Source organism: Cydia pomonella, chromosome 4 (genome assembly GCF_033807575.1).
Source record: "Cydia pomonella isolate Wapato2018A chromosome 4, ilCydPomo1, whole genome shotgun sequence".
NCBI lineage: Eukaryota > Metazoa > Arthropoda > Insecta > Lepidoptera > Tortricidae > Cydia > Cydia pomonella.
The window spans coordinates 5496550-5521865 of NC_084706.1; the positions used below are offsets into that span (position 1 = coordinate 5496550).

General features: G+C 37.7%; 1 protein-coding gene across 4 annotated transcripts in view; it reads left to right on the forward strand.

The window, feature by feature from the left end:
• The window catches only part of LOC133516911 (MOB kinase activator-like 2), a 162242-nt gene that overhangs the window by 24740 nt on the left and 112186 nt on the right, over positions 1–25316 (forward strand). The window contains exon 3 of one of the 4 annotated variants that reach the window (XM_061849953.1): positions 8811–8849. The exons of 2 other annotated variants lie outside the window; for them this stretch is intronic. In XM_061849953.1, coding sequence (XP_061705937.1) covers positions 8833–8849 — 17 coding nt within the window. In that variant the 5' untranslated portion in view covers positions 8811–8832. Of the gene's footprint in view, positions 1–8810; positions 8850–16209; positions 16493–25316 lie in introns of those variants that run through there. One more of the 4 variants, XM_061849951.1, reaches the window with a different exon arrangement.

Sequence of the window (25316 nt, forward strand, 5' to 3'; positions counted from 1 at the left end):
ATAAAAAATAAAATAAAAAGAAAATACTTTTGATGTGTCTGGGTTAGCGTTGTTCATAACTATTCCAAATTTCAAATCGATAGCTTAATTAGATATCGATGTGACAGACAGACGGACGGACGGAGAGGGTTCCTTTTGTACCTTTTTGGTACGGAACCCTAACATAGAGAGAAGAACAGAGTCAGACTGCATTGTCAAAAATCTCTCTAAAATTAGATAGCTGTTGTGGTAGTAGTGGCTACATGGCATTGAATTTCTTGAAAAATTATACATCTTCGGACTTATTCCAAGCCTTGTTTCCCCTCTGGGTTAGAGGGTCAGATGGTAGACTGTCATGAAAACAGCACAGGCGGTATCAATTCTTTGGGCTAGGAAATGCCGGGATTATGCCAGAAGGGTAATTATGATGAATAAACACGAATCCAAATCCTTAGTTAGGTAATGACGAGGCTTTCTAATTATCTAAGTTTATTTACATAATACGCGGAGTATCCATTAATTTTTTTTGCTTAATTTGAGAGAGGGACTGAGTTGTTGAGCTGATATTGATATTGGGGTAGATCATATACAAACGTATAGTTAAAAGTTGAATTCATATGCTTCCTAGTTTCCTATTAAGAGAATGTCTCCTGGAAGTGTATAAGCGTTAAACCTAGACTCGGCAAGTATTTTCTATGACAAAATGTATTTTTTCCGCAAAGATATCGAGGACTTTTCAGTGTAGAATTTAATAAGCTTTAATGTTGCCCTATACCATAATTTCATAAAGAACGTAGATTTAGAGTAAAACGCGAATTTCTCCTGGATGGTACACATTTTCCAAGATGGCTGCGATTCCTCGAGGTCCCCAAATGTCAAATGGTGTGTGCATGAAAAAGGGGCCTTTAATTTATATACATACCAAATTTCATGACTGTTCCAGAAATTTCGAGGTTGGTCCTAATCCGATTGTGCTAAGATTAGTGTTTCTACAACCACTATTTCCGCTTGTATATGGTTTTAGACGAATTAATGAATATAAAATATACAAATGTGAGAATTCCCGAGCCCAGGTTTATCATTCATCAGATAAGCAAATAACTTAGGAAAAATTTAAGCTACCTAAGGCTTAAATATAACATAATTTATATTGAAAACCAGCCAAATCAAATCTAAAGCTTCAATTTTCCTTAAGTTATCTGTTCATCGCCACCATTTAGATCTCGATCGTTGTGTCGGTGGCTAGTTTCGTTTCAATCCTTGCGGGAAGAGAAGACGATGACGCGGTACAATTAGCGTTGCACTTAGACGCACGCGTCCATGCGCTAATTGATGATCATTAGATGTGCTCTGTGGAAAATTCTAGCTATAACACTGGCTTGGACTTCCTTCTTCGCTCGAATTAGGTGTATCAGCCACCACAGCACTAAGAAAATAATGAAATTTGCTCCGGGCAAAATTTTAACATGGATTGAGTAAATCTCGATGAGTCACCTGCTTAGTTCTACGTCTAATATTGCACGGCCATACGTTGTAATGCCAAGAGTACCAAATCGATGCAAAGTGTGCGTGAACGGACTCACACCTTATTTGCGAACGCTACTTATGGTAATACTTATGTTTATTATGTATACCTCGTGAAAATGTTTAGTTTTGAAAAGCTTATCATTTTCGCAATTCTCGTAACAAGGCGGTAGTTATAGGGAGTCATTATTCGGGACTTCTAGACTTATTGGGGCCCGGGTACAGTCAGCAGCAATAGTAGCGGATGAAACAATGCTCCAAAAGTATCTGCCATCCTGGACTACTTTTCCGAATAGGGACATATCTCTACAGTTCGCATTCTAAAGTATCCCTCACAGTTTATTTGTACTGCATAGTCTTCCGTTACTTTTGTTGCTGACTATACCATGCCTAAATCCAGAATTCAGCATCGACATACTAAATAGCTACCGTTTTCCGGATCTGAACGATTTCTTCCATCATTTCCCATAACGGAGGTGTATATCGCAAGATCGTTAAAGATTCAAGGCCCTCCCGAAGATAATATCTGCGACACGACACGAAGCCATTATTACTAAAGTACCTGTATATTAAACGAGACAGTGCTGCGGGCGATTGATTGTGTTTCCAAGCCACCCCCAGCGGAAACCACCGTTTCCTTCCGCCGCCAGCTGCTCGGCCGTCAAAGGCATAACGCTGTAACTTGACTGAAAAAATAAACGGTGTAAATTCAGTACAGACAATTAAAAAACCGGCCAAGTGCGTGTGACAGACTCAGGCCACTCAAAATAAGGGACCATATTTTACATGAGAAAATTTTTCGTATGAAGAAAATACGAAAGAATAGTATCGTATAAAATATCGTCCAGTACTCAAGTCATTTTATTATGAATTGACGTTTTTAGAGAAAACACAAACGGCATATGTAAAAAAAATATAAACAAAATTATAGTACACGATTCACGAAACGCGATTTGTGGACTCATTTGGCATGATTGTAATGTAATATAATATCTAAACACTAACGCTATAATTCTTGTATTAATGCAAAAAAGTTTACCTTGTTTTATTATTGTTATTAAATTTGTCCAACAGTTGTTTATAAACACGGAAAAACTTTTTAATTAAATATTCGATATGATCATATAGTGATATTTTTCATTCACTTATTTTAGACTTGCATCGTTTTGCTTTTTAGCAACGGCAGCGCAGCTGTGTCGTGACGCGTGCGCTCGCGCCGCTCCGGTCTCCGTTTAGTACGGTCAAATTAAGTCAAATTTCACAAAAGTCAGGAACTAATTCTAAGGACTAATAAAATCACTACGGATTGTTTTGTATGGGCTAAAAATCGAACATTATACAATTGTTACTAAATTCACCCCCCCGGAAAGGGGTGAAATCGGCTGAAAATAATGTAATGGTTATAACTAAGAAGAGAAAAAAGGTGTACTCGGTGCAATTTGGCGTACGTTTTACAACACTTATATCTAAATTCGCACGTGTTATTTATGTTAATTTAAGCTACGGAACAGGTAAAAAAAAAACAACATATAAAAAAATCTATTTTGGCCATTGCGGGTCTGGGGAAAGTAATGTACTCGGTGCAAATTGAGTAAATAATTAGAAAAAATATCTAAATCCAATGTCAAATTCGCACCAGGGTGCGACACCCGGAAAGTAGTTTTTCATGTTTTACTGTCGTTGTACTTCGGGGGAAATTTTAATACTATTGGAAATTGATGCAATCATATTCATTTGATTTTGTTTACATTCGCACCCCATAAAAAATTGGCATTTTTATACGGAACATGCAGTTTTGTAATCAAGTACTAAAAACGTAGAGCAATAAATACACAGAAGCGACAAGCGCGTGATTAGTGGCAAGAGAAGGAACGCGCGTAGATGCACCGACGAAGCACGGCTCTTGAGGCACGAGTAGTGGCATGTACTGCAAAAATAGTAGGGTTTCTGAGTATGCAGACAGACAGTCAACAAATTAAATACAGGTACGCTCAATGTTTGTTAAATTCGAAAAATCGCGTTTTTCCATATACTTACGAAAACGTTAGACTACTTAGTTCACTCAATGATTGTTTAAAACAATAGTTCCGTTTTAATGCCAGAAGAAAGATTTGTGCTCGTTGCCCGTCAAAAGTGTCAAACAAACTGTCTCGGAACAATCGCTGCGCGTAGGGTTTGAGATCCGGATATCCGAAATATCCGGATATCCGTCAACTATAAGATCCGGATCTAGCGGGTCATAAGATCCGGATATTACGGATCCGGTAAATATGGTTATTGACCTATAACCGAAACAATTTTCTAATGAAATTTATGAATAATTTCATACCATTTTGTCATTTAAATATAGTATTTTCATATATTTAATCAATTCAAATACTAACAGCACATCAATTTTGATAGGTACATCATGTCACGCAGTAACTTTATACAATGAATGCGAATGTTGCTTAATGCAAACATTAGTTCATTGGATATCCTGATGACTTGGGGCTATAGGCTCAAAACAAAAGCGACCTGGAGGCCAAGGCTAGGATAGTAGAGTACGAAGGAGAGAAAATTGGTCTGATAATCAACCACTAGAATATCTCCAAATGAATAGGGCTAAGATGGTCGGCTCTTTATCATTTGTCATGAAGGGCATAGTGACAAGTGATAAAAATGGAACCATGCTGCCACCGCAGATCGAAAAGAAAAGACCTACCTAAAGTAATCGGGAAGAGGAGATAGATGTTCGAATCCAAAATGCCCTAAGATGCTCAGCAGCGCTTCACCGAGTTCTAGTATCCAAGCTGATCAGTAGACTGTCCATGATTCAAGTCTATAAGACAATAATTAGATTTTGATGAATGGCATCGGTAAGTATTACACTTGGACTCTGAATCAGAAAAAAAAGAACAAGTTCTTAGTTAAGAAGACGTTATTTCTGTGTTATCTAAATCCGTTTATTCGGATATTTATTTTGGTGGACATTCGAATAATTAGAATATCACAATATTCTAATTGCAAACCCTACATATAACTTCCCAGTAGTGACACAAATAGGTAATGTAAATACTTGGAGGAGGATCTTGTTTAGGAAATAATCGGACAGACAGACGGACATGACGAATCTATAAGGGTTCCGTTTTTTGCCATTTGGCTACGGAACGCTAAAACAGAGCGATCGAGTATATTCCTTCAACAGGATGCTCTCCTACAGCATATAAAAAGGGCTTAACAGACCCACATTGGGACCAATTTACCTGAATGCTAGATTCTTGCAACTAGGCTTGGCGAAAGAAAAATGATGGACCAGCGTACACCTCTTTGTAGAAAACCCTTCCTGATGCTAGTCTCAGCTGCAAGGAGTTATTGTCTTGCAAGTGCAAAGAACGCTGTACAGGGTGTGGGTGAGTAAAACACGGATTTAAATACACTATGCTTTGCGCATGCGAAGGTGCATGCTCTGGGACAAAATAATACGTAAAAAAAAAAATATTTTTGTTTAATTAGTGTGTAACTTTAATTAGCTAGATCCGGAGTAAATTACAATAAAACGATCTCAGTATCCCTTTACGGCCGGGAAAAATATTTTGCAAAGATTCATAAAAAATGCATGTGAACCGTTTTTAATTGTTATAAAATACGCGTATAAAATGTTTAAAAAAATCCTAGTGTCCTTTATCATAAAAAAAATCGCGTGCACGAAAGTGACGTTCAGGAACTATCTGGAAATGCACGAACGTGCAAATTCAATGAGTTTTGTAAAATAATATGACTAAAACGCAACATTTTACAGAACAATGCATGTGTATGCTGCACATGCATAGCATATGAAGTAATCAGTATTCAATTTAGCATAATTATCACAATTTTCTTTAAGAATCAACATCTTAACGATTAAAGAATGATTAAAAACAATAATCAACAATTGTAAAGTACTCTCAATTAAGTACATCTAAAGGAAATGCTTGAAAAAATTATTTTGACGTGTAACGAACACGTTGCATTTAATACAACGAGTAATAGCCCTGCTGAAATAGTCTGAAGCAGTCTGAAATTGGCGGGCTCTTGGAGATTTGGTATCGTCAAATTGAAGCATCATCTGAAACATCACTCAGACGCCTCAGACATGCTTCACTACGTCGTTTTCTTGGTGGTTTAACCAACATTTCTAAGATTTTGAAGCGAAAATCAAGTAAATCCAGTATTTCGCACCTAGGACGGCCTATGGCATCACAATCAAGCGAATATCCATAAAATACTGATTCATTCACATGTAAAAAGAAAGAAAGAATTTAGTTTCAGTGTCCATCTCCTTGTTTAAAAAAAGGTCTCCCATGGGTTTATTAGTTCATAACTTTTTCTGAAGCTGTAACATACACGTAACACGTATGACCGAATCTTTATCTCCCATCTCTTGACAACCTTAATGCTGATCGTTCCCGAGCAGTTAGACAGTAGGAAAACATATTTGTTGTCTTTCCTCCTAACTAGTGACACTGGGTCTGTCACAATCAGCAGATCTTTAGGTACATCTCATCGTATTCGTCGTTGATTCTTTGATTTCGTTTTCAATTCATTCAAAAAGCGAATAAGGGAATTCTTCGAGGTCATCGTATAATTCCTCAATATGTGATATACTCGTATCATTATTGCACAAAATTTCAAGGAATTTTTTGCCTCTTAATGGACGCTTAAAAAAAAAACACAAATCTAACATTACAAAACGAAAAGTATTATAAAACTATCAAACATATGACTATTTATTTTGATTTGATTTTCTGCGCAGAAGCCGGATAGACAAAAACATGCAAATAGTTATGACCATCGATTTACGGGCTACGGCCGAACCCACAAATTCGTGCACTTCTTTTTTACGAGCATGTAGTTTCCCCTTAATAACTTATTGTTACTCTAATTTGTGATAAATAAACACACATAACTCTTTTACTGTAATAATTAAGTGTTAAATAACAAGTTTGATACCAAAATTATACAAAATTAAGAACTTACGTGTGCCACTGCTCCCATCAAAAAATGCCACCATCTTCAAAGCAGTCTCGCGACGGACTGATCATACTGACCTGCGGTATTTAGTACTGAAACGTGTCGCTAATGTCTGCAGATTCGATCGGAATAGGTCTGAGCTCGAAAAGACAATTTACTTGCGAGCAGGATTTTTTAAAAGTAATTTGCAGAATTATATCGAACCGGTCGTAAAGGGGTATTCTTAATTTTGATAATAATACTTTTATCGAAAATATTACTTTACCTACTATAAATATCGTTCAGCAAGTTACCTTTACCTAAGCATCATTTGCCTTGCAAATTGTATTGAAACAGCAATCCGACTCTTGGTGGTGTCATCCGGTATGAAACAAAAATAGTGTAATTTGCTTGTTTATAAACCGATTTTCAAAATTTTAATGGAATTTTATAGCTTACTAATGTAGCATTCATATCTTGATACAATGTTTTCCTGTAAAGTTACTAGTAAAGTTGAAGAAAACAAAAAACGGATTTTTTTTTCGAGAAAATTTAAATAAAACTTAAAATTTCTCGCAAACTATGGTATTTACAAGGTCAAATGTATGAACGATATTGTAGCGCATTTAATTTTGCTTTTTATGACACCCCACACAAGCTTACATGTGATATACTTTCTGTGGTATACGCAATATTCTGAACACGGCACCGGCCATTTTGATGACGTCATAACTGGTGACTTAACCACGTTAGAAACTGTCTCCCGATGGTTTTTTTGTCAAAATAACATGCTTAACAACATACTAAAATATGGTGCTGGTTTCATCAAAGGCACCTTTTGGGCCCTATATGACCTAAGGGAAGCGACTTCATACCTACTCGTATAACTATTTTTTATACAATCAAACACATTTGAATAAGTAGTCGATAAAGCGGTCAAACACCGATCGATTATTAATATGTTGTAACATGACATCACTATTTTTGATCTCACATAGACAATTTACGCACAAACTTGCATTTCATTTTTGGTCGCACTTTTGAAGATTGACAGTCGTTCTTGATATCCTATTTCTATGTATCCGGATACGAACAATTGTCGGATATTGCAGACCCTAGCTGCGCGCTGCGCTATCTCCCCGCCCCGCGCGCCCCGCGCCGCGTGCGGCCAACCACCTTCGCTTGCAGTTCGTTGCAATTAATTCTATTTACTTTTTGACAAACTTCCGGTAAAAAAAATCTATTTTTTATTTAGTGCAAATGTAGTGTCTTTAGATAAGTACCGTTTTTAAAATTTTCACGTCTCTCTTAATTTCCCCCGAAGCACAATGTACAAAATAATTAAAAATACATGTTCCATAATTTGCCCAGGCGTGCAAAGTTAACTGAATGTTTATAATGCTTTAAAAAGCTTAACTTGAGATTGCACCAACCGACTGACTTATCCTCGAGCCGCAATCGAAAAAAAAATTTTTTTTAGTGTATTATACATTGCACATCTTTTTAATTAAGATATACTATGCACCAAGGTGTTCTCTATACACTACTTAGCTTGAACCCAATAGCTTTTAATTTACTCCAAAACTACGGCACTTTATATTTTATACCTAAAATTTAACGGTCTTCCGTACATAATAGAAACGGTGCAACTCGGGGGAAATAATCTAGTTGCGCCATCTAACGAATCCAAAAAAAGCACGACTACACGACTTACTTCCATACTTTTCCTTAACTTGACTATACTAGTTTTCTCATTCCTTTTATATTTTTTATGATATCGATCACGCGCCAAATAAATCGTGTTGAAGTAAACCCGGCGTTGTTTTTGGCAACGGCGCCTGCTATCGGAAAAATATTGACGGAAGTTTATTTACTTGATCTAGGCACAGATTTTCCAGGACCATGGTAAAAGAATCACCGAGGTCAGGCGTTGGACTGCGCCGCTGCTCTTTTTTTGTAATAAGGGTAATGTATCACAGTAAATTGGACACAAAAATTAAAATAAGTTTTTTTTTACTACAAAATGAAGAAAAAAACACGGTACAATTCGATTCCTAACATCCTATCTATGAAAAATAGCTTGTATGACTACCATATAGATACATAAGTGACGTCACGATCGAGTACTGTTTTGGACCGCGAAGAGTATGACTGTATGTCAGACCGACTATCATTTCTGACTTATGTATTTTAGGCTTTAATTAATGCAATGAGTCCTATATAGACATTTGGTCATCAAAACAAAATGACTGAAATCAAATACTAAATCAAGTCTGAATATTTGAGCTTGTATTCCACTGAACACCATTTAAAGTTGTTATCTTGTATTGTTACAGGTAAGTGCGCGGGCCGGCCGCCATGCTGGATTGTCTGTGGTGAGTGCTCTGGATATGGAAGTAAACTCTGAATAGGATATTCATATTTCATTCTTCTTGTTTTCTCACTTTAAACTTGCGTGGACCTTACCTGACCTTAGTTGGTAAATAATGTTTTATGTAATTGTACTTACGTCAATAATATCGTCTATAACCCCTCAGGTTATGTTTATTTCGCCTTGGAGCGTGCGGGCTCTATTTGAAAGACGTTATGAAAAACGTTATTTTAGATCACTTTTTGTGCCAGTTTAGTACCTAGGTACCTACCTACTCAGGAATATCACTGCAAATCAATATATTTTTAAAATTAAAACATTTTTCTCCAAAATATCCATGTCCGCGCTTCTTGGCTGACGTTGGCAACGTAGGAGATGGTACCAATGTAACATCAATCAGTTAATTCGAAGGTTCTGAGAGAGATGTGAAGTATTAACTTTTCTTTTCGTATGGGACTTGGATACTATCGAGAGAATTGATGGGAGGATGTTTCTTTGACTTTAAATTCATAAAATTTAGCAAACCTGTGTTAAGTTTTATCCCTGTGAAAGAAACACAAATGTGAAAATAATGGAGGGGCAAATGTTTATAAACGGCATAAGAAAACGCCAATGTACGATCAAAGAAAGCTCTTTTCCTAAATGGCGTTGTCAATCGACATACCACTGGGGTTGTTTGAGTATCCTCCCAGGTTTTTAGACGCCGTTACAAAATAAAGTCTTAAAGATATTCATGGTTCAATTTACGTTATAAGGTGCCGTATTTTAACGTAAATTGTACCTTCGCCGTTCGTGAATTTCCTGGGATTATTCCTATATTCATTCATATTATGCAAATGGGTTATTAAGCCGTATATTGGCGTATGAATGGACAACAATTTCAGTAGACCTTGTGAGTAATTGCTCAGTGAGCTGGTTTTTCCGTCGCCATTTTACTTTGTTGTTTTTTTACGTTAGGCTCTGGCTATTCAACCATGTCGGTCTAACGTTCCTGAAATATCCCTATCATCTCTTTTTACACCAGCGCCATAATTCCAAAGAAACCTTTCTTAGGTAATATGCCGTTCGCGACCACCCCTGAAAGTTCTGGATAAGACTAGGATCGGGATGAAAGGGGATTTCAAAAATCTGGGATGGATTGTATACTAGGGATGTTACGAATATTCGCATTCGTATATACGAATATTAGCATCATTATAAACATTCGCATCGACATTCGCATTCGCATCAAATGAAGCGAATGTTTTGCGAGAATGCGAATGTGCGCAGGTCGTATCCTGTCTCGCCGACTCACGTATGGGCAGTGCGCGCAAAGTGTAGTAGCAGTAGGCAGCATTTTTCAAAACTTTATAACATCCCGTTCTAAGGTAACATATGTTTTATGTAAGTACTAACAGATTTTTTTTCTAATTAGGAATGATAATAACAACGACATATTCCCTAACATTCGTGGTCGCATTCGGACATTCGCATCCTGGACATTCGGATTCGCATTCGCGAATATGAAGAGTGTGACATTCGTGACATCCCTGGTGGATACAGTGGCGATGAAATGGTAGTTGACCAGGTTCTTTAAGCAAGGCTCTTTAATAATAGCACAATCGGAATAGATCAATCTTCGAAATTTCTGGAACAGTCCTGAAATTTGGTATGTATGTAAAATAAAGGCCCCTTTTTCATGTCCATACCATTTGACATTTGGGAACCTCGAGGAATCGCAGCCATCTTAGAAAATGTGTACCATCCTGGAGAATCCATCCCATCGCATTTTACTCAAAATCTACGTTCTCTATGAAAATATGCTGTAAGACAACATTAAAGCTTTTAAATTCTACACCAAAAAGTCCTAGATATCTTTGCGAAAAAATACATCTTGTTATAGAAAATACTTGCTGAATCTAGGTTTAGTGGTTATACACTTCCAGTACGGACATTCTTTTACTAGGAAACTCCGAGGAATATGAATTCCACTTTTGTCTATACAAATATCTATATCTTGTACATGATCTACTCCACTATCAATATTTTACTCGACTGTCGCAGTAGCAGCAGTTCACCAGAAAGTACCCTACTTTATTTATGGGTTTAAGTACTGATGATGTAGCTAAGGTTACTGGCCGGATTTTTAAAAATGACATATCGGTAGATTCTTCTTGCCTTTCACAACCTGCTTACACTTGTTTTACTAAGAAAAATCAGTACAGCCGCCTTCAGAGGACGCCGAATATTATATCATATTTTATCTTCTAGCGCCTAAGTTATTGAGCGGATTTCAATAAAATAGACATCAGTAGATCCATAATTGGTACACTAGTGCTATGCAATACAAATTTACTAAAATTAATGTAGGAAAAATGTTTAGGGCTAAATATTGTGTTTGCAAAAACAGATTTTAGGTCTTAAATGGGTTTCAAACAATAGTGACAGTAATCAAAGACACATACAATCTCTAGGATCCATGTTAACGTTCCTTAAAATTCGAGCTTTGCGGGTCCCACTAGGCTCAAGCGCCATCTTGAGAAGTATACGCCTTTTTTTTCTATTTTTCTCAGATCCTATGAGTTTTATGTGAATATTGTGTACGGCGAAATGGAAGCTTATTGATTCCACATAAACATTATACATGACACTATGCCCCTAAAACGAAGCTTTCTTTTAAAAATATGGATCATAAGTCGAAAGGTTGTACGAAGTCCTGTCTGTTAACATGTTTAGAATGCTGTTGGGACTCTCTTGAACTCTGTCCAATGGTTACCTTAGCTTAGAAAACATATCAAGCCTTTTTATAACGATTTGCGAACTGATACAATAACTATTTATTTGGATTCAATGCTATAGAGAATATCCTATTTTTAGAATTTTACTTTCGCAATCCTTTTTTGTCATGACAACGTCTTTTAACTTTTTTAAGTTTTTACGATATCACGTTTCTTAGGAAGATGTAGGTAGTGACTTAAAAGCAGGATCGCTTTTTCTGTGTGTTGTTAAATTTAATTTAGTTTAGGGGGTCGGCAATGCGCATGTAACACCTATGGAGTTGCAGGCATCCATAGGCTACGGTGCTGCTTACCATCAGGCGGGCCGTATGCTTGCTTGCCACCGACGTGGTATTAAAATAAAAGTTCCTTTTTGCCAGTTTTTATTGCTTATTACATATTTAAAAAGGATTTGTTGTTCAAAATGTGACTAAGAAAATATTAAGCCGCTTTGGAAAAGTTTTTCTGCTGGTCACGAGTCACGACGCTCAACTCGTTCTATTTTTTATTGTACTCGCCTTCACGGTTTACGCCTCCTAGACATAAAAAACTAACAAAAGTTGAAAAGGATGGCAACTATAATTTCCTTATTGTTACTTAAAGCCTATTTAATTGCTACATTCCTCCTCGCGTTAAATAAGGGTCTGTTGGTTTTTTTTACAAAATAATAGTGACAAAATGCTCTTGTTAAATTCAAGTTTCTGATATCGAATGGATTATATAAAAAAATGTGTAGAATATTTAATTAGCTTTCATTGCTTATTACATATGTGTATGGTCAATCAACTATTTGGGGGCAATTTGAATTGTTTTTGTTAAGGCGACAGATATTTGATAATGGAAGTTCGGGAAGTTGTCTGTTTCATTATAATTTACTATTTTTTTAACGGGCTAGTACCACGCCGGACAAGATATTTAAATTTGGTTCTAATTACCAGGTTTGAAATACAATGTTTAGTTTAATTTGGTATCATATACTACTGGTATTGAAAAGAAAAAAGCTACTGAGAATTTATTCCACTTAAAACTTTCCTTGGTAAGTTATGCCGTAAACATAAGTCGTTGTTAGTAGAAAAAATTGTCAATATTAAATAAAGATCCGATAATTTCATGGTTTTTCAAGTATTTGGCATTAACCCCATGGGCTTTCGAGGTTAGAAACTTGAATTTTCTCAAACTTGAAATGTTGGCATGACTTAATTCAAATTAGGTCCGGAAATACTACGTATCCGGTGCGATGGGTGGAGATGATATGTAAAAGAATTTCATTCAGCCTTACACACCTAGGCCTGTAAAGCAACCTTCTTTTGTTTTAAAACGTCAAATTGTGACAACGTCTTGACATTCAACCATCAAATATTAATAGTCGATTTGTAATATGTTTTTAGCTATGAATAAAACAAATTGACTACATTTTTTTATTGCAAGCTTGAGAAAAGCACTATACAAATCTCGCTACGCTCGGCCGTCTTATCTAAATAACTAGAACCTTTCGTATAGTAATGTACTATTAACAAAATCATTTTATCACTATAAGAGTCTATGTGGAAAGAGAAGACTCGTGGCTGAAACGGGAACTAACATTATCGTCTAAAAGTAAACAAACTACTATCGTTTATATGTCATTTCATTGTGTATTTTCATTTACAAAACCCGCAAGAATACTTTCAAAACGGGATAAAACAGTACATAAAACTACAAGAGAAATTATATTTAATAATGGCAATGGCAAGTATTTAACCGGTCAACTAAGTAATAAAATTAATAGTTTGGCGACAAAAGCGGAGCCTTAAATATGAATATGAGCATTATTTTAATGCCGTTACAGCTTTCGTTTATTTTAATGAAAGTACCATTTATTTATTTGGCAACTGAATTATTATATTGGAGACCAATTGTGAAGGACATTTCAAAAAGAAAACGACTATCTATTAATTTAAAAATGAAGTCTCGGGCGAGATTCGAACTCGCGACTCTGGATCACTAGCCCATGGCTCCGCGAACTGAGACTTCAAACGACGACAGGAAATATTTCCACCTTTTTTTTGGTAACTTCTTGTAATCTTCGAGATCCTCTTTTGTAACTCCATGGGCACGCATGTCATTTAGAATCTTCTTTTGTATAACTTTATTAGAGAGATAATTAAAGGATGCTCTATCTAACTAAATCTATTTTCCTATTTATAATTTTATAGCTCCACATAATATGTATTTTGAATCTGTGAAACAGATAATTAAATAAAATTGCGTATTTATCGCTTCCATCGTTCCTGCCTATGACGTTGGTAGCCAACAACAATTTAATTATTTTTTCCTGCTGCGCTTAGCATGTAAGGTTTTTTATCTTGATTCTCTCTCTAGCTACTGTACGGCGGGCTCGCCTATACTACAAATGCACCTAAAGACGTATGACGCAACGCAACCGTAAACGCTACCACCGTTGCATTGTTACTAAATCTATCGGCTTCTCAGGCGTTAGTACTGATGGGCCGCCAAGAAGTTTACAAAATTACGAAATTATTCGCATAGAACATTTTTTTGTACCTACTTTCGAAACGGACACTTTATTTCTAGTATTATTTTACAGAAATGTTCGAGAACTTTTCACAACTACTTTGAAACTACTACATAAGCGTCACTAGAACTACCGTATCAGTAGCTTGATTATGATTATCCGGAACTAGCAACAAGTTTAGAACAACAAATTAGGTTGACAAACAGATGTCCAGTAAATCCGTGTTATAAATAATCTACTCGTATGTTAATAGTTGACCATCGAACAATACTCCGACGGTTATGTTGTCCTATGTTTATGTGACATTTGCGCGGCTCGGTGAGCAATGCGTAGGCAAGCGTGACCCCCTCCCCCTCCCCTCTCGGCGCACGCATCAGCTGATCACGTCACGGCCCGCGCCCGTGCCCTACCGTATTATTGTGTTGTGTATACACAGCTTTTGGGTTTTATTTCAATTGATCAACGGTTTCTCACGAAATTCGCCAAAATACAGCATTTTTAGGCCGGAAAGTTCACCAGACAGTTTGTATGGGGAATCAGTAAAAACCAGATTGTTTAAAAGATGCCCCCAGATACGTACTTCAGGATTGTTAATAGTAAATCACCCCCAAACCTTTACACTAGAAGATGGAAGATTGTCATAAGCAACTTACAAAAAGAAGTAAAATCCCATCAACAACATTTTCACGACGAAACCATAAGGCTCGCACTGTCAAAAACTTATATCATATCTCTTGTAGAGCCTTACGCCCATGTGACGGTAGTGAAACCGCTAAGCCATATATTTTGACTAAGGTGTAGAGTTTGTGAAGTTAGGACTTGTGTCTACTAGAGATCTGATAACTTTTTGACAGTGCAAGCCTTATGGTTTCGTCTTGGTAACATTTTACATGAAAATGTTATTGATTGGATTTATAATAAGTAACTATAAGTACTATGTGGTTAAAGTCATGGTCCGCTTTCACTCGCATTAGACTTTTTGAGGATATTATCAGTAGGCAGTAAATCAAAACTGGTCATGGAAGTGTCCTGGATTTTTTTAATACTACGCCGGTGGCAAACAAGCATACGGCCCGCCTGGTAACCAGTCTCCGTAGCCTATGTACGCCTGCAACTCCCGAGGATTTACATGCACGTAGCCTACCCTAACACTCCGCACCCTCGATGAGCTCGGGACGATAAAAATGTCCATGTCTCACTGTTATTTTTTAACGCCAAAAGAACGGAGTTAATTTTGCAACGTGATGGTCATTTATGAAATTGCTTGTTAGAAATTATTCATAACTACATGTACTCGGATACTAATGGCAGCTATGTTGAAAGATAACCTAACTCAAACCGATTAAGTTAAATTTCCGTTATTTTAATGCAATAACGCTTTAATCAAACCACACGTACCGCGGTTACACTTACAATTTTAGTTACGGTTTAGTTTTAATAACATGTATATGCAATTTTCAATCTTATACCTTCTATTTAAGTTCCAAAATTCATAAAACGCTAAAAAAGTACGCGATACGATTGCTAAACGACGAGAGAGTTCTCTTTAACATAAATTGTATGTACGCCACGTCTGATGTTTATTAAGTATGTTTGTATTAAATTACCGGTCAATATAGTACTGGAGCCACTGATAGTTCAAATTATTATATATCTAACCGCATAGCTTAGTTTTAGACGGTACGATTTAAGGGTCCTACTCCGCCGTAGCCAGAGCAGAAACAATAAGGGATAGATAAGTAAATTTATTCAAATGGTGCGCTAGGACTAGGACCTACATATAGATACTAGTGTACCATTTTTGAGGAGGATGAGGATAGTAAGATGAGACCTGTTCTAGAACAGAGAGAACTAAGACAAAGTTTAGAATTTTTCTGATTTACACGTTTGTAAACCATTAAGAAATACCACTTTACCTCGTTTTCTTGACTTTGCCAGTGTAGCCGGTTCCTACTTTGTATGACTTTTCTCGATTTGAAGAACCTAAAAACTGACTGTTTGATGTGTCTGGAATCAATAGGACGCCAGTTCAAAGTCACATCTGATGCAAGGAGAGAGGGGCACGCGCGGGCGGTGGGCCAGTCCCGCGCTCACCGCGGCCGCAGTCACACGTGCGGCGATGCTCCGCGGCGCGCCATCAGCTGTTGTCTGTGCACGCGCGAATCTCGCGCCCGGGTAGTTGTTGTGCAAGTGCTGTTACCAGTAGTGACAGTGAGTGCATGTGATGCTGCGAGGCGCGGGCGGCGCGGCGGCCGGCGCCGCGAGCACCCTGGGGCTGCCGCCGCCGCACGCGCGCCCCTCGCTCTTCGACTCCTGCCACCGCAAGATCAGGATGATCGGTGGTGGGCCTGTCGCCTTCCTAGGAGGACTTGTTGCGTGAGTGTCCGTTTCAGTTGGTATAGCACCTCTCACGAGCGCCTATACTATGCAATGCAAGACTTCAGAAAACATGTGAGCCAACTGGTATACCATGCAGGCTTCTTGTAAATTCAGCGAAGCGAGCGAACCCAATCTTAGGGTGGTCCCAATGCAAAAAAATCCTATAGACTTTCAAGTGTCTTCCGCTGATAGCGCATAGTGGACGTGAGATTATTTTAGAAGTTACAACAGCTATAATCGATTGATTGAAAAAAATTAAGTCCAGCACGTTGTTTGTTTGTAGATGCAGGTAGATCTATGCATGAGAAATCAAAACATTGTATATTGACAATAGACGTGTGATTCATCGAAATCATCGAAGTGTAGGCAGACTGACTTATCACATGCTGGCAGCTTATCGCCTAGCTTTAGCTAGATTTAGCTCTTTCCTGGTGGGTTTTAGTTTTGTAGCTAAGAACCTTGAATGCAAAGTTCTATGAGAGTCGTTCGGAAGAATACGACAAGACTAGATTTATTTATTCACAACTACAAAACTTTTAACCTTTACTCTAAGTTAGAACATTTTGTGACAATCATGCAGCCGAGCCGACAGAGGACGGAGCTATGATGAATTGTGTAAGTTGCGGATAGTTTCCCAAAAGGTGGAAAAGTTAGCGATATTTTTCGACAGTTTTATTATTAGTAATAAAGGAAGTAGCCATTTTGACAATAGATGAATATAAAACACTTTAAACTCTCGCGTCTTGTACACATATTAATGTCGCGGGTCTAACGCCGATTAAATTTCATTATTTTACCTTTTATCTGACGTTTCAGCCAGGTTGCACTAGCTGTGGTCACGAAACGTCTCAGCAAAATGTTAATGGAAATATTAAATATCATTTATTTTCAGGTAACTAAGGCCCATATATGTATACATACCTTACAAACTAGCATATGTCCACGGCACGACACGCAACACTAACAAAATCCGCACACTGGTCCAAAGATAGATCCATTCAACATCTGAATCACTGGTCCCCAAGTTGACGATAATAATTTGTACCCGTCTTCCCTGTTCACATTTATCTGTTTTTTTTTTTTAATTTTTGTCGCCTTTCTCACGATCCGAGGATAATAGTGACGTTCGGCGGAGAGGACTTCGGTTCGTGTAGCTCAATCTAGTGATTTGTTTCAAACAATGTCCAAACATACAGTTGCTAACTGTTAGTTTGGGAAAAATACGAATCCCATCTAAAACATTTTCATGTAAAATGTTGCCAAGACGAAACCATGCACTGTCAAAAAGTTATCAGATCTATTGTAGAGCCAAGCTAACTCTATAAGCCCTAAGCTTCATAAACTACACCTTATTCAAAATATGTGGCTTGGCTGTTTCGTTACTACGAAGTATTATGTGATAAAAAATAATGAATAGTGAATATAATTTTCAACTTACGCCCATGTGACGGTAGCGAAACGGCCAAGCCATATATTTTAACTAAGATGTAGAGTTTGTAAAATTAGGACTTGTAGAATTAGAAGCATGGGCTCTACAATACAAGAGATCTTTTTTTATACTACGTCGGTGGCAAACAAGCATACGGCCCGCCTGGTGGTAAGCGGTTACCCTAGACTATGGACGCCTGCAACGCCAGAGGAGTTAAATGCGCGTTGCTGACCCTAGCACCCCGCACCCATCCAGTGTCGTGCAGAATAAGCGCAATTTCTATCAAAGACTGCCTACAGCGAGAAATAAGTTGCAACTTGCACAGCGCATGCACGCACGAGTTCGAATTTACTTCATTTTAGGTAAAACTTTTTGCCGATTATTCGGCTATTCGGTCGATGGCTCCGCCGAATATTCGGTATTCGGCCAAGCCTATTCGTTGCATCTCTAGTAATTATCAGCATTCATTGTCGTTTTCTGAGGTTAATAATCTATTAGTAAAATCCCTTCAGCATCCCGAAAAATTGTCGCCATTATTACTAGCCGATGGACTAACTTTGAACTTCCGAGGAGGCTTTTCGTCTTTGAATTTCCATTGTAGTGATCCCTGATTACTTTCTGGGTCCCATGCCCATTGTCTAATCCAAGTTTCATCACATGTCACAATCCTGGAAATAATTTCTTCTTCTTTGCCGCGACTCATGTCTAAAAACTCTTGACAACTTTTGACACGTCTGTCCTTGTCTAACCAATTTCGCGATTTCCTAAAACCTCCCTGGGAACAGGAATACACATGTTTTTTGGCCACCTTGTATATATGGCCGTCGCTGGGTGTAATATTTACCTGCGCCAAAATTATGTGTATCTTGAATAAAGTTTACTTTGGATTTCTCGTTTGTAGTCATGCCATCTAATGCACGTCATGTTATTTCGCTTATGTATCCTAACGGACATATTATTTTGACTCAAATAAGGGTACCTCCACTACTCTAGCACTACCTATCTATACAAAGGACAGACAGCCGGTGTTATTACGAAAGCTATATTAGTTATATTTTTTTTTTGCCACCGTATCATGTTTAAAACTGATGCCTGTGTAAATGTTGTAATCGAGCAATCGGCGTTTAGAGGGTTATTATCATTAGTTTTTTATCGTTTTAGGTCAATATGGGAGACGTCATTCATTTGCATTTAAAATGTCATTAGCTGCCTTGCGCAATATTCGAGTCTTAGAGATTTATTGTGGTCACTTTTAATTGTTTTAGAACTGGTTACATTGTGGTGACATTTTCCTAAAATGCTTACAATCAATAGAATAGATAACGTGTTATAAGAGTGGGTATCAATGTATTGTAATAGGAGCCTCCTAGGAACCCTCCTTTTTTGCAGTCGGGTAAAAAGAAATAAAAGTCAACCTCCTAAATTGTACTTATATTTGAATATAATCGTAAGCCTTCATTGATAGAACTCAACTATCCAAGTTCTTTTGCGACAATGTAATCACGTTCCTTACTTACTTAAAATAAACAAGACTTGTGGAGATTGTGATTTACAAAGACCTTTCAACATGAACATTTTCAAGAAAAAACAAGTATGTAGGTATAATTGGCAATTTTTTTTTCATACACATCAATGAAAATAATAACCGCCTCCAGTGTCGATGTCGCTGGAATGGATGTCACTCTAACAATACCTAAAATACGCTCGTGCATGCACTAGTGAACAAATACACTATGGTGCAAAACTGTCCCAATAGAAGCATCTTAGTAGAATGTGGAGAAGTTCATATCGATCAAGAGGAAGGACACATGACACATAAAGTATACTCCTTGAAATTTTCTACAAATCGGTCTAATATATGATATACATACTTGGAATTTACGGTTATTTAGAATCGGAAAGTAGAAAAAAACATCTTTTATTTTATTCCAACATTTTTAGTTTCTCCTATGGAAACTCCAAATAGGGAACCATACATAACTAAGAAATCCTGCCTCTATAAAATCGTCATGAAATTGTTTTAATGGGGCATATTTTTGAAGTTACTTTTAGGTGACATATATTTCGGTGCAAAAGTGTCCCATTCAAACCAGCCATAGAAAGTGTCCGTTAGTTCAATGTTAAAAACGACTGTTGCTCTGCCATAACTACAAAACTATGTTCATGATTCAAACAGTTGATACCTCACTTTACAGAGACTGAATTTCTTAATTATGTATGGTTATATTTGGAGTTTCTCTAGGAGGAACTAGAAATATTGGAAAAAATTAAAATGTGTTTTTGTTTCTACCTTTCGATTCTAAATTACAAAATAACCGTAAATTTCAAGTATATCATATGTTAAGCCGACTTGTAGGAAATTTTAAGGAGTACGGTTATGTTATGTATTAATAATATGCCCCTCCACTTGATCGACATCAACTTCTCCACATTCTACTAAGATGCTGTTATTGGGACAGTTTTGCACCTAAGTCTATAAGCGAGGAACATGTTTTTGATCAGTAGCGTGATGTCAATCATTGCTGTACAGTATGATGGTGATGGACTGACCTTTTTTTGCCTTTTTGTCTTGGATCCATTTTGCTGAATATTTGTATAGTAGCATTCCACGGGCCTGACCCGTACAACACAACTACAAAAGCTTGTTTTTTTCGTCAGTTACTGTTCGTTTCTGCGTTTTTATCAATGTATATTCTAAGATATTCTTTAAGTGCTATTGATACAAACTACTATAAAGTCTATAAATAAAATCTTCTTAAAATCCTTTTTGTACGGGCCACAAGGACAATTCAGCAGAATATACGTGTTTCAATTTCCTTGACCGTACATTAAGTGAAATTGTCCCTATTATATTTTACAGTAGAAACTTTATAAAGAGGTATATAAAGACAGAAAGGAAAATACGGTCAATACGAGTAGCAAAGACAGCCTTGGGTCAGGTGTAATACATGTTGGAAACTTGTGCGGGCTTCCCACGATTCATTCTTTTGTCTCTTTGTAACCACATATTACGTTGTAGGGCTTAGGAAAACGTAGAACAAACAGCACGTGCAAATCTAAATATTAGTGTCTTTAAATTCTTTATGTCAGGTATAGAAGCTGAGAGAGGTTCAAATATTATTGACATTTAGAAGCCGGTTGCTCGGTATTGGAAAACAACAAAGTAGACACAAGGAAAGTAACCTTCTCCCCCTTTCTTCGAAATGCTATCGGATATTGGTGACAATAGAAGCACCCGAAACCCGACGTAAACCAACTGTATTAACTTCTTTGCGGGTCTTTGACCGTGTAAAATATAGGTTCCTGATCACGGATTAGAATATAAACAGTGGGACATAATTGCGTGATGATTGCGCGGCCCGAATCCGTGACCCGTATCGCGCGGTACTGTTGCAGTAACGGGACACGCGGCCCCGATACGCCGCCGCCGAGCAAGCGTCCGCGCCGCGAGCCGCCGGCGACGAGTCGCTTACTTTGTGTTGTCACTTGTCATTGTCACCTTTATGTACTTACTTAGTAAAGGGGTTTATTACATGTGTACTTTTGTCGGACACTTTCTGCTATCTTACTGCTAAGAAGAATATGAAAATAATATATACATACTTTTCTTTGTCCTTCTCAGCAGAAAGTGTCTTGGAAACGGATGGATGTTGCAGAGTCTGCAGCGACTGCAGCAATCTCGACCGAAATTCACCCTCCCATACAAACAGAGTTTCCTTCTCATTTTGAAAGTACGTGTTGGGTTGTAATGAAACTTTGCACATACAATGACATGAAGTATATCTATGCTCGCAATTAGTTTATTAGTAAAAACAAGTATTGTAATTTGTTGCCGGCTTTGTTGTTGACTTTACTTTTTATAATTATGTACTAGCATGTGGTGTTTACCAGTAATTAGACATTCGATTCAGCATGTTATTAATGTTTGTATGGAAGTTTCAATGTAATAACTGTTGATGAACCTTAAAATAGAATAAAATAAAAATCGTTTTAAAATGTGAGTGTATAACTACGTTTGTATGGAAAATAGAGCTTGCTGCGGACTCTTAACCCTATCAATGGCATGATTTCGACTCTTTAGCACCACATCCTACAAATCTTAAACGCATTTTTATGCCCTGCCCTTATTTATGTACTTATTCAATTAAAAAGCAAATTATTAATCTTTGTACTGATTTGATCTTGCAGTTTTTTCCGATATACGTAGCTATTATTTTGGATTTTTAGCATCTGTGTAGGTACCTATGTATATTGTAATTGGTCGATCGCTACTATACGCCATCCGTACATCGTTGACAAATAAATAATATTTGATTTCTAACTTCTGCTTGCTCCAAACCAAACGTATGTAGATCTAGGTAGTTACATTGTTAAAAATATTGTATGTTTTTTAGAATTATTTATACATAAGTACCAATCATGATACAGAATCTTAGAATCTAATAACGTCTTCAGTTTTCATAGATGCTACTTGATAATTAATTAGGAAAGCTACCGATGGAAATAAATGTAATGTTTCGATTTCAAGCCCACGATAAGTTATTTTCATAGTCATAGTCCAAGCTGAAGTAAGTAAGTAGGAATGGGCTGGTCTGCGCGATTAAACATCCATTTAATCTACTTTGTCGGTCTTCAGTCAGACAGCAGTCTTTGTTGCGGCACTTGCGGCACGTCCCCCCTCAGGTAGAGCTCTCTTCCGGCACTGATGATAATCTGATGCATGCTCTGATGACCAAATGCTGTAAGAAATGGTAATTGCGCGCTCATTACCCGGACGTCCGCGTTCTTCGAGTTTTTCAAACGAGTCGTGTCTAACCAAACGCTCAACACAACAAATTCAAATTCGTTTATTTCTTTCAGCGACTTGGACCGATCTTTTGTTAGTACCGCTTATGGGCTTGGGCTTTGTATTGAGAAATACAGAAGTGATGGAAAATAGGTACTGCAGAATTTTGGAGTTTTCTAGAATTGTCCACATTTATGTCCAAGTACAACATACTTAGCTATACAAAAACATCTTGTCATTTCCCGAATTTATTTTATAACTTAAGAATGGTTTATGTTTACGAAGTAAAATAAAGATGTTTTTACAAGAGTTCAACAGATAGATTAACATGTTCAAAAATTTAGTCTGGCAATAGCTAAATTTCCAGATTTAATTTTTGTAACTATGTCAGAATTTTGGAGTTTTCTAGAATTGTCCACATTTATGTCCAAGTACAACATACTTAGCTATACAAAAACATCTTGTCATTTCCCGAATTTATTTTATAACTTAAGAATGGTTTATGTTTACGAAGTAAAATAAAGATGTTTTTACAAGAGTTCAACAGATAGATTAACATGTTCAAAAATTTAGTCTGGCAATAGCTAAATTTCCAGATTTAATTTTTGTAACTATGTCAGAGTGGCATCAAGTGATATCATTCAATTATGGCGGCCCAGAGTTTCAATTTGCCGGTTAGGTAAGTATACTAGTAATGCAGATGGTAGTCTGGTTCATAGAAGAACGTCCACTGAAAGCGGCTCATAACTGTACAAACTTTAGTATTCCCCGCACTCCGTGTCCAGAGCATTTCCACATTCAACGTGGATGGTAATTTAATTAATCCCGGAGCTTCAGCCTGCATTGCTAACGGCACTATGCGTCCTTATTCATAGGATTTTCCTTTATTGAAGCTGAATACGATCCTATTTTCAAGTGAAATACTTTAACCAACAAAGGACTTTTGAAGCCTTAAGGCCCATTTTTTTTTCTAAACTTTTATTTACAATAACAGTATACATAATGGATATATATAGAGGATTAGGATTACTATAACTAGCTAAAATCTAAAATAAGCCCATGAGGCATTGTTGTACCAAGGATGCTGGCGGCATTTCCTCAGGGCACCGCAATAGTGATACGTTGTGCGAGTAAGCCGCCAGATTTTCGGTCACCAGTTACGTCAACCAGACGCTCGCGATTTCTGGAAAAACTTGTGCGCGCTGGGACCCCATGTTTCCACCTAGAGTTCCGCCGAATGGTACAAAATCGTACTCTCTACCGAGGCTCTTATATTTATTACATTTCAAAATTTCGGCGCTTTCCACCGCTGCGCCCGCTTTTACATTAGTCCGTTGGAGGTAGGACGGTGCCAGTGTGTCTACCAAGGACAGCCCATCAGGCCTCTTGCCATCATCCCTGATAATGCCAGTCAGATAACTTTATTGGACAAATAAAGAAAAATGCCAAATAGCATGGTCTACATGTCAACCATCGGGTCAAACAAATAGTTAATTAGTAGCTTTTGGCTTTATTTGTCTGAATCTTCTCGCCCGACCGGCCGAAGGTCGCCACCCGCGTTAGACCCACTTAAAAAGCTAATTGGCGCAAATTGGCCTCGATTCGGCAACACTTACCCAACACCTGACAACAACACGCCATGTTTTCGTCGGTCTCCATTACGTGCGCAATGTTGGCATGGTTACCGCTCTAAGCGTGGACGTCAAGGATCATAAAGACGAAAAAGTGAGTTAATTTGACTAAAATTTGGAGCTTATTCACATACTTCCTTCCGGAGCGGAAATAAAGGACGTTTTTTCAATCCATATCCATTATATGTAATATATATACATATAGCTTATATACGCAGCGCCGGCCCGAGCACTCGATAGGGTATAGCGAAGATATAGGGTAGAGCGAGATTGAGTTTTGACGCCCTTGGTTAAACTTTTTTTACCCAAATTACAGTATAATAAAAAAAATAACAACAGGCCAAGATGGCGGGCCATGCTTAGTATTAGGTTCCATAGTTACTCAGTTACCCGTCACGTCACATTCTCACAATATTAGGTTGCCTTGAACGGGGGCTGTTACTCGTAGTGGATATCATGTACATAACAAACAAAAGGGAGTACCATCATAGCGTTTGTACGTATTTTTAATAAGTCGTCTTTTTCGAAAACTCTAAAACGCTCCAGGTCCGAAAGCCCAAAGCTTCCGACCTCGGCGCGTTCCCGTGCAAGGCTGAAGGCCAGAGTCGGGAAAGCAGAGCTAGGAATCAAACCAAAGGCCAACATGTACGCAAGGGGGACAAAATCCTGTGGAGCGCGTTCATGGGGGGCCAAAAGACGAGCTTCAGAAGAGCTGAACTCGGACAAGAACAAATGGCTGTTTTAAAAAACAGGGCCGAAGACCAAGCTCTGCCTAGAATTGATGACCCGGAGCATTGGATTAGAGCTTCCGTTCAAGGCTAAAGACAAGTTGAGAAAAGCAAATTGCATCAATGACCAAGTAAGAGTGACACCAAAGGCCGAGCTCCACATAAGGCCGAAGGTTCGAAGCGTACGATTACAGCGCGCTTCCATGCAAGGCCGAAGACAGAGGTGCAGGAGGGTAGAGCTTGGAAT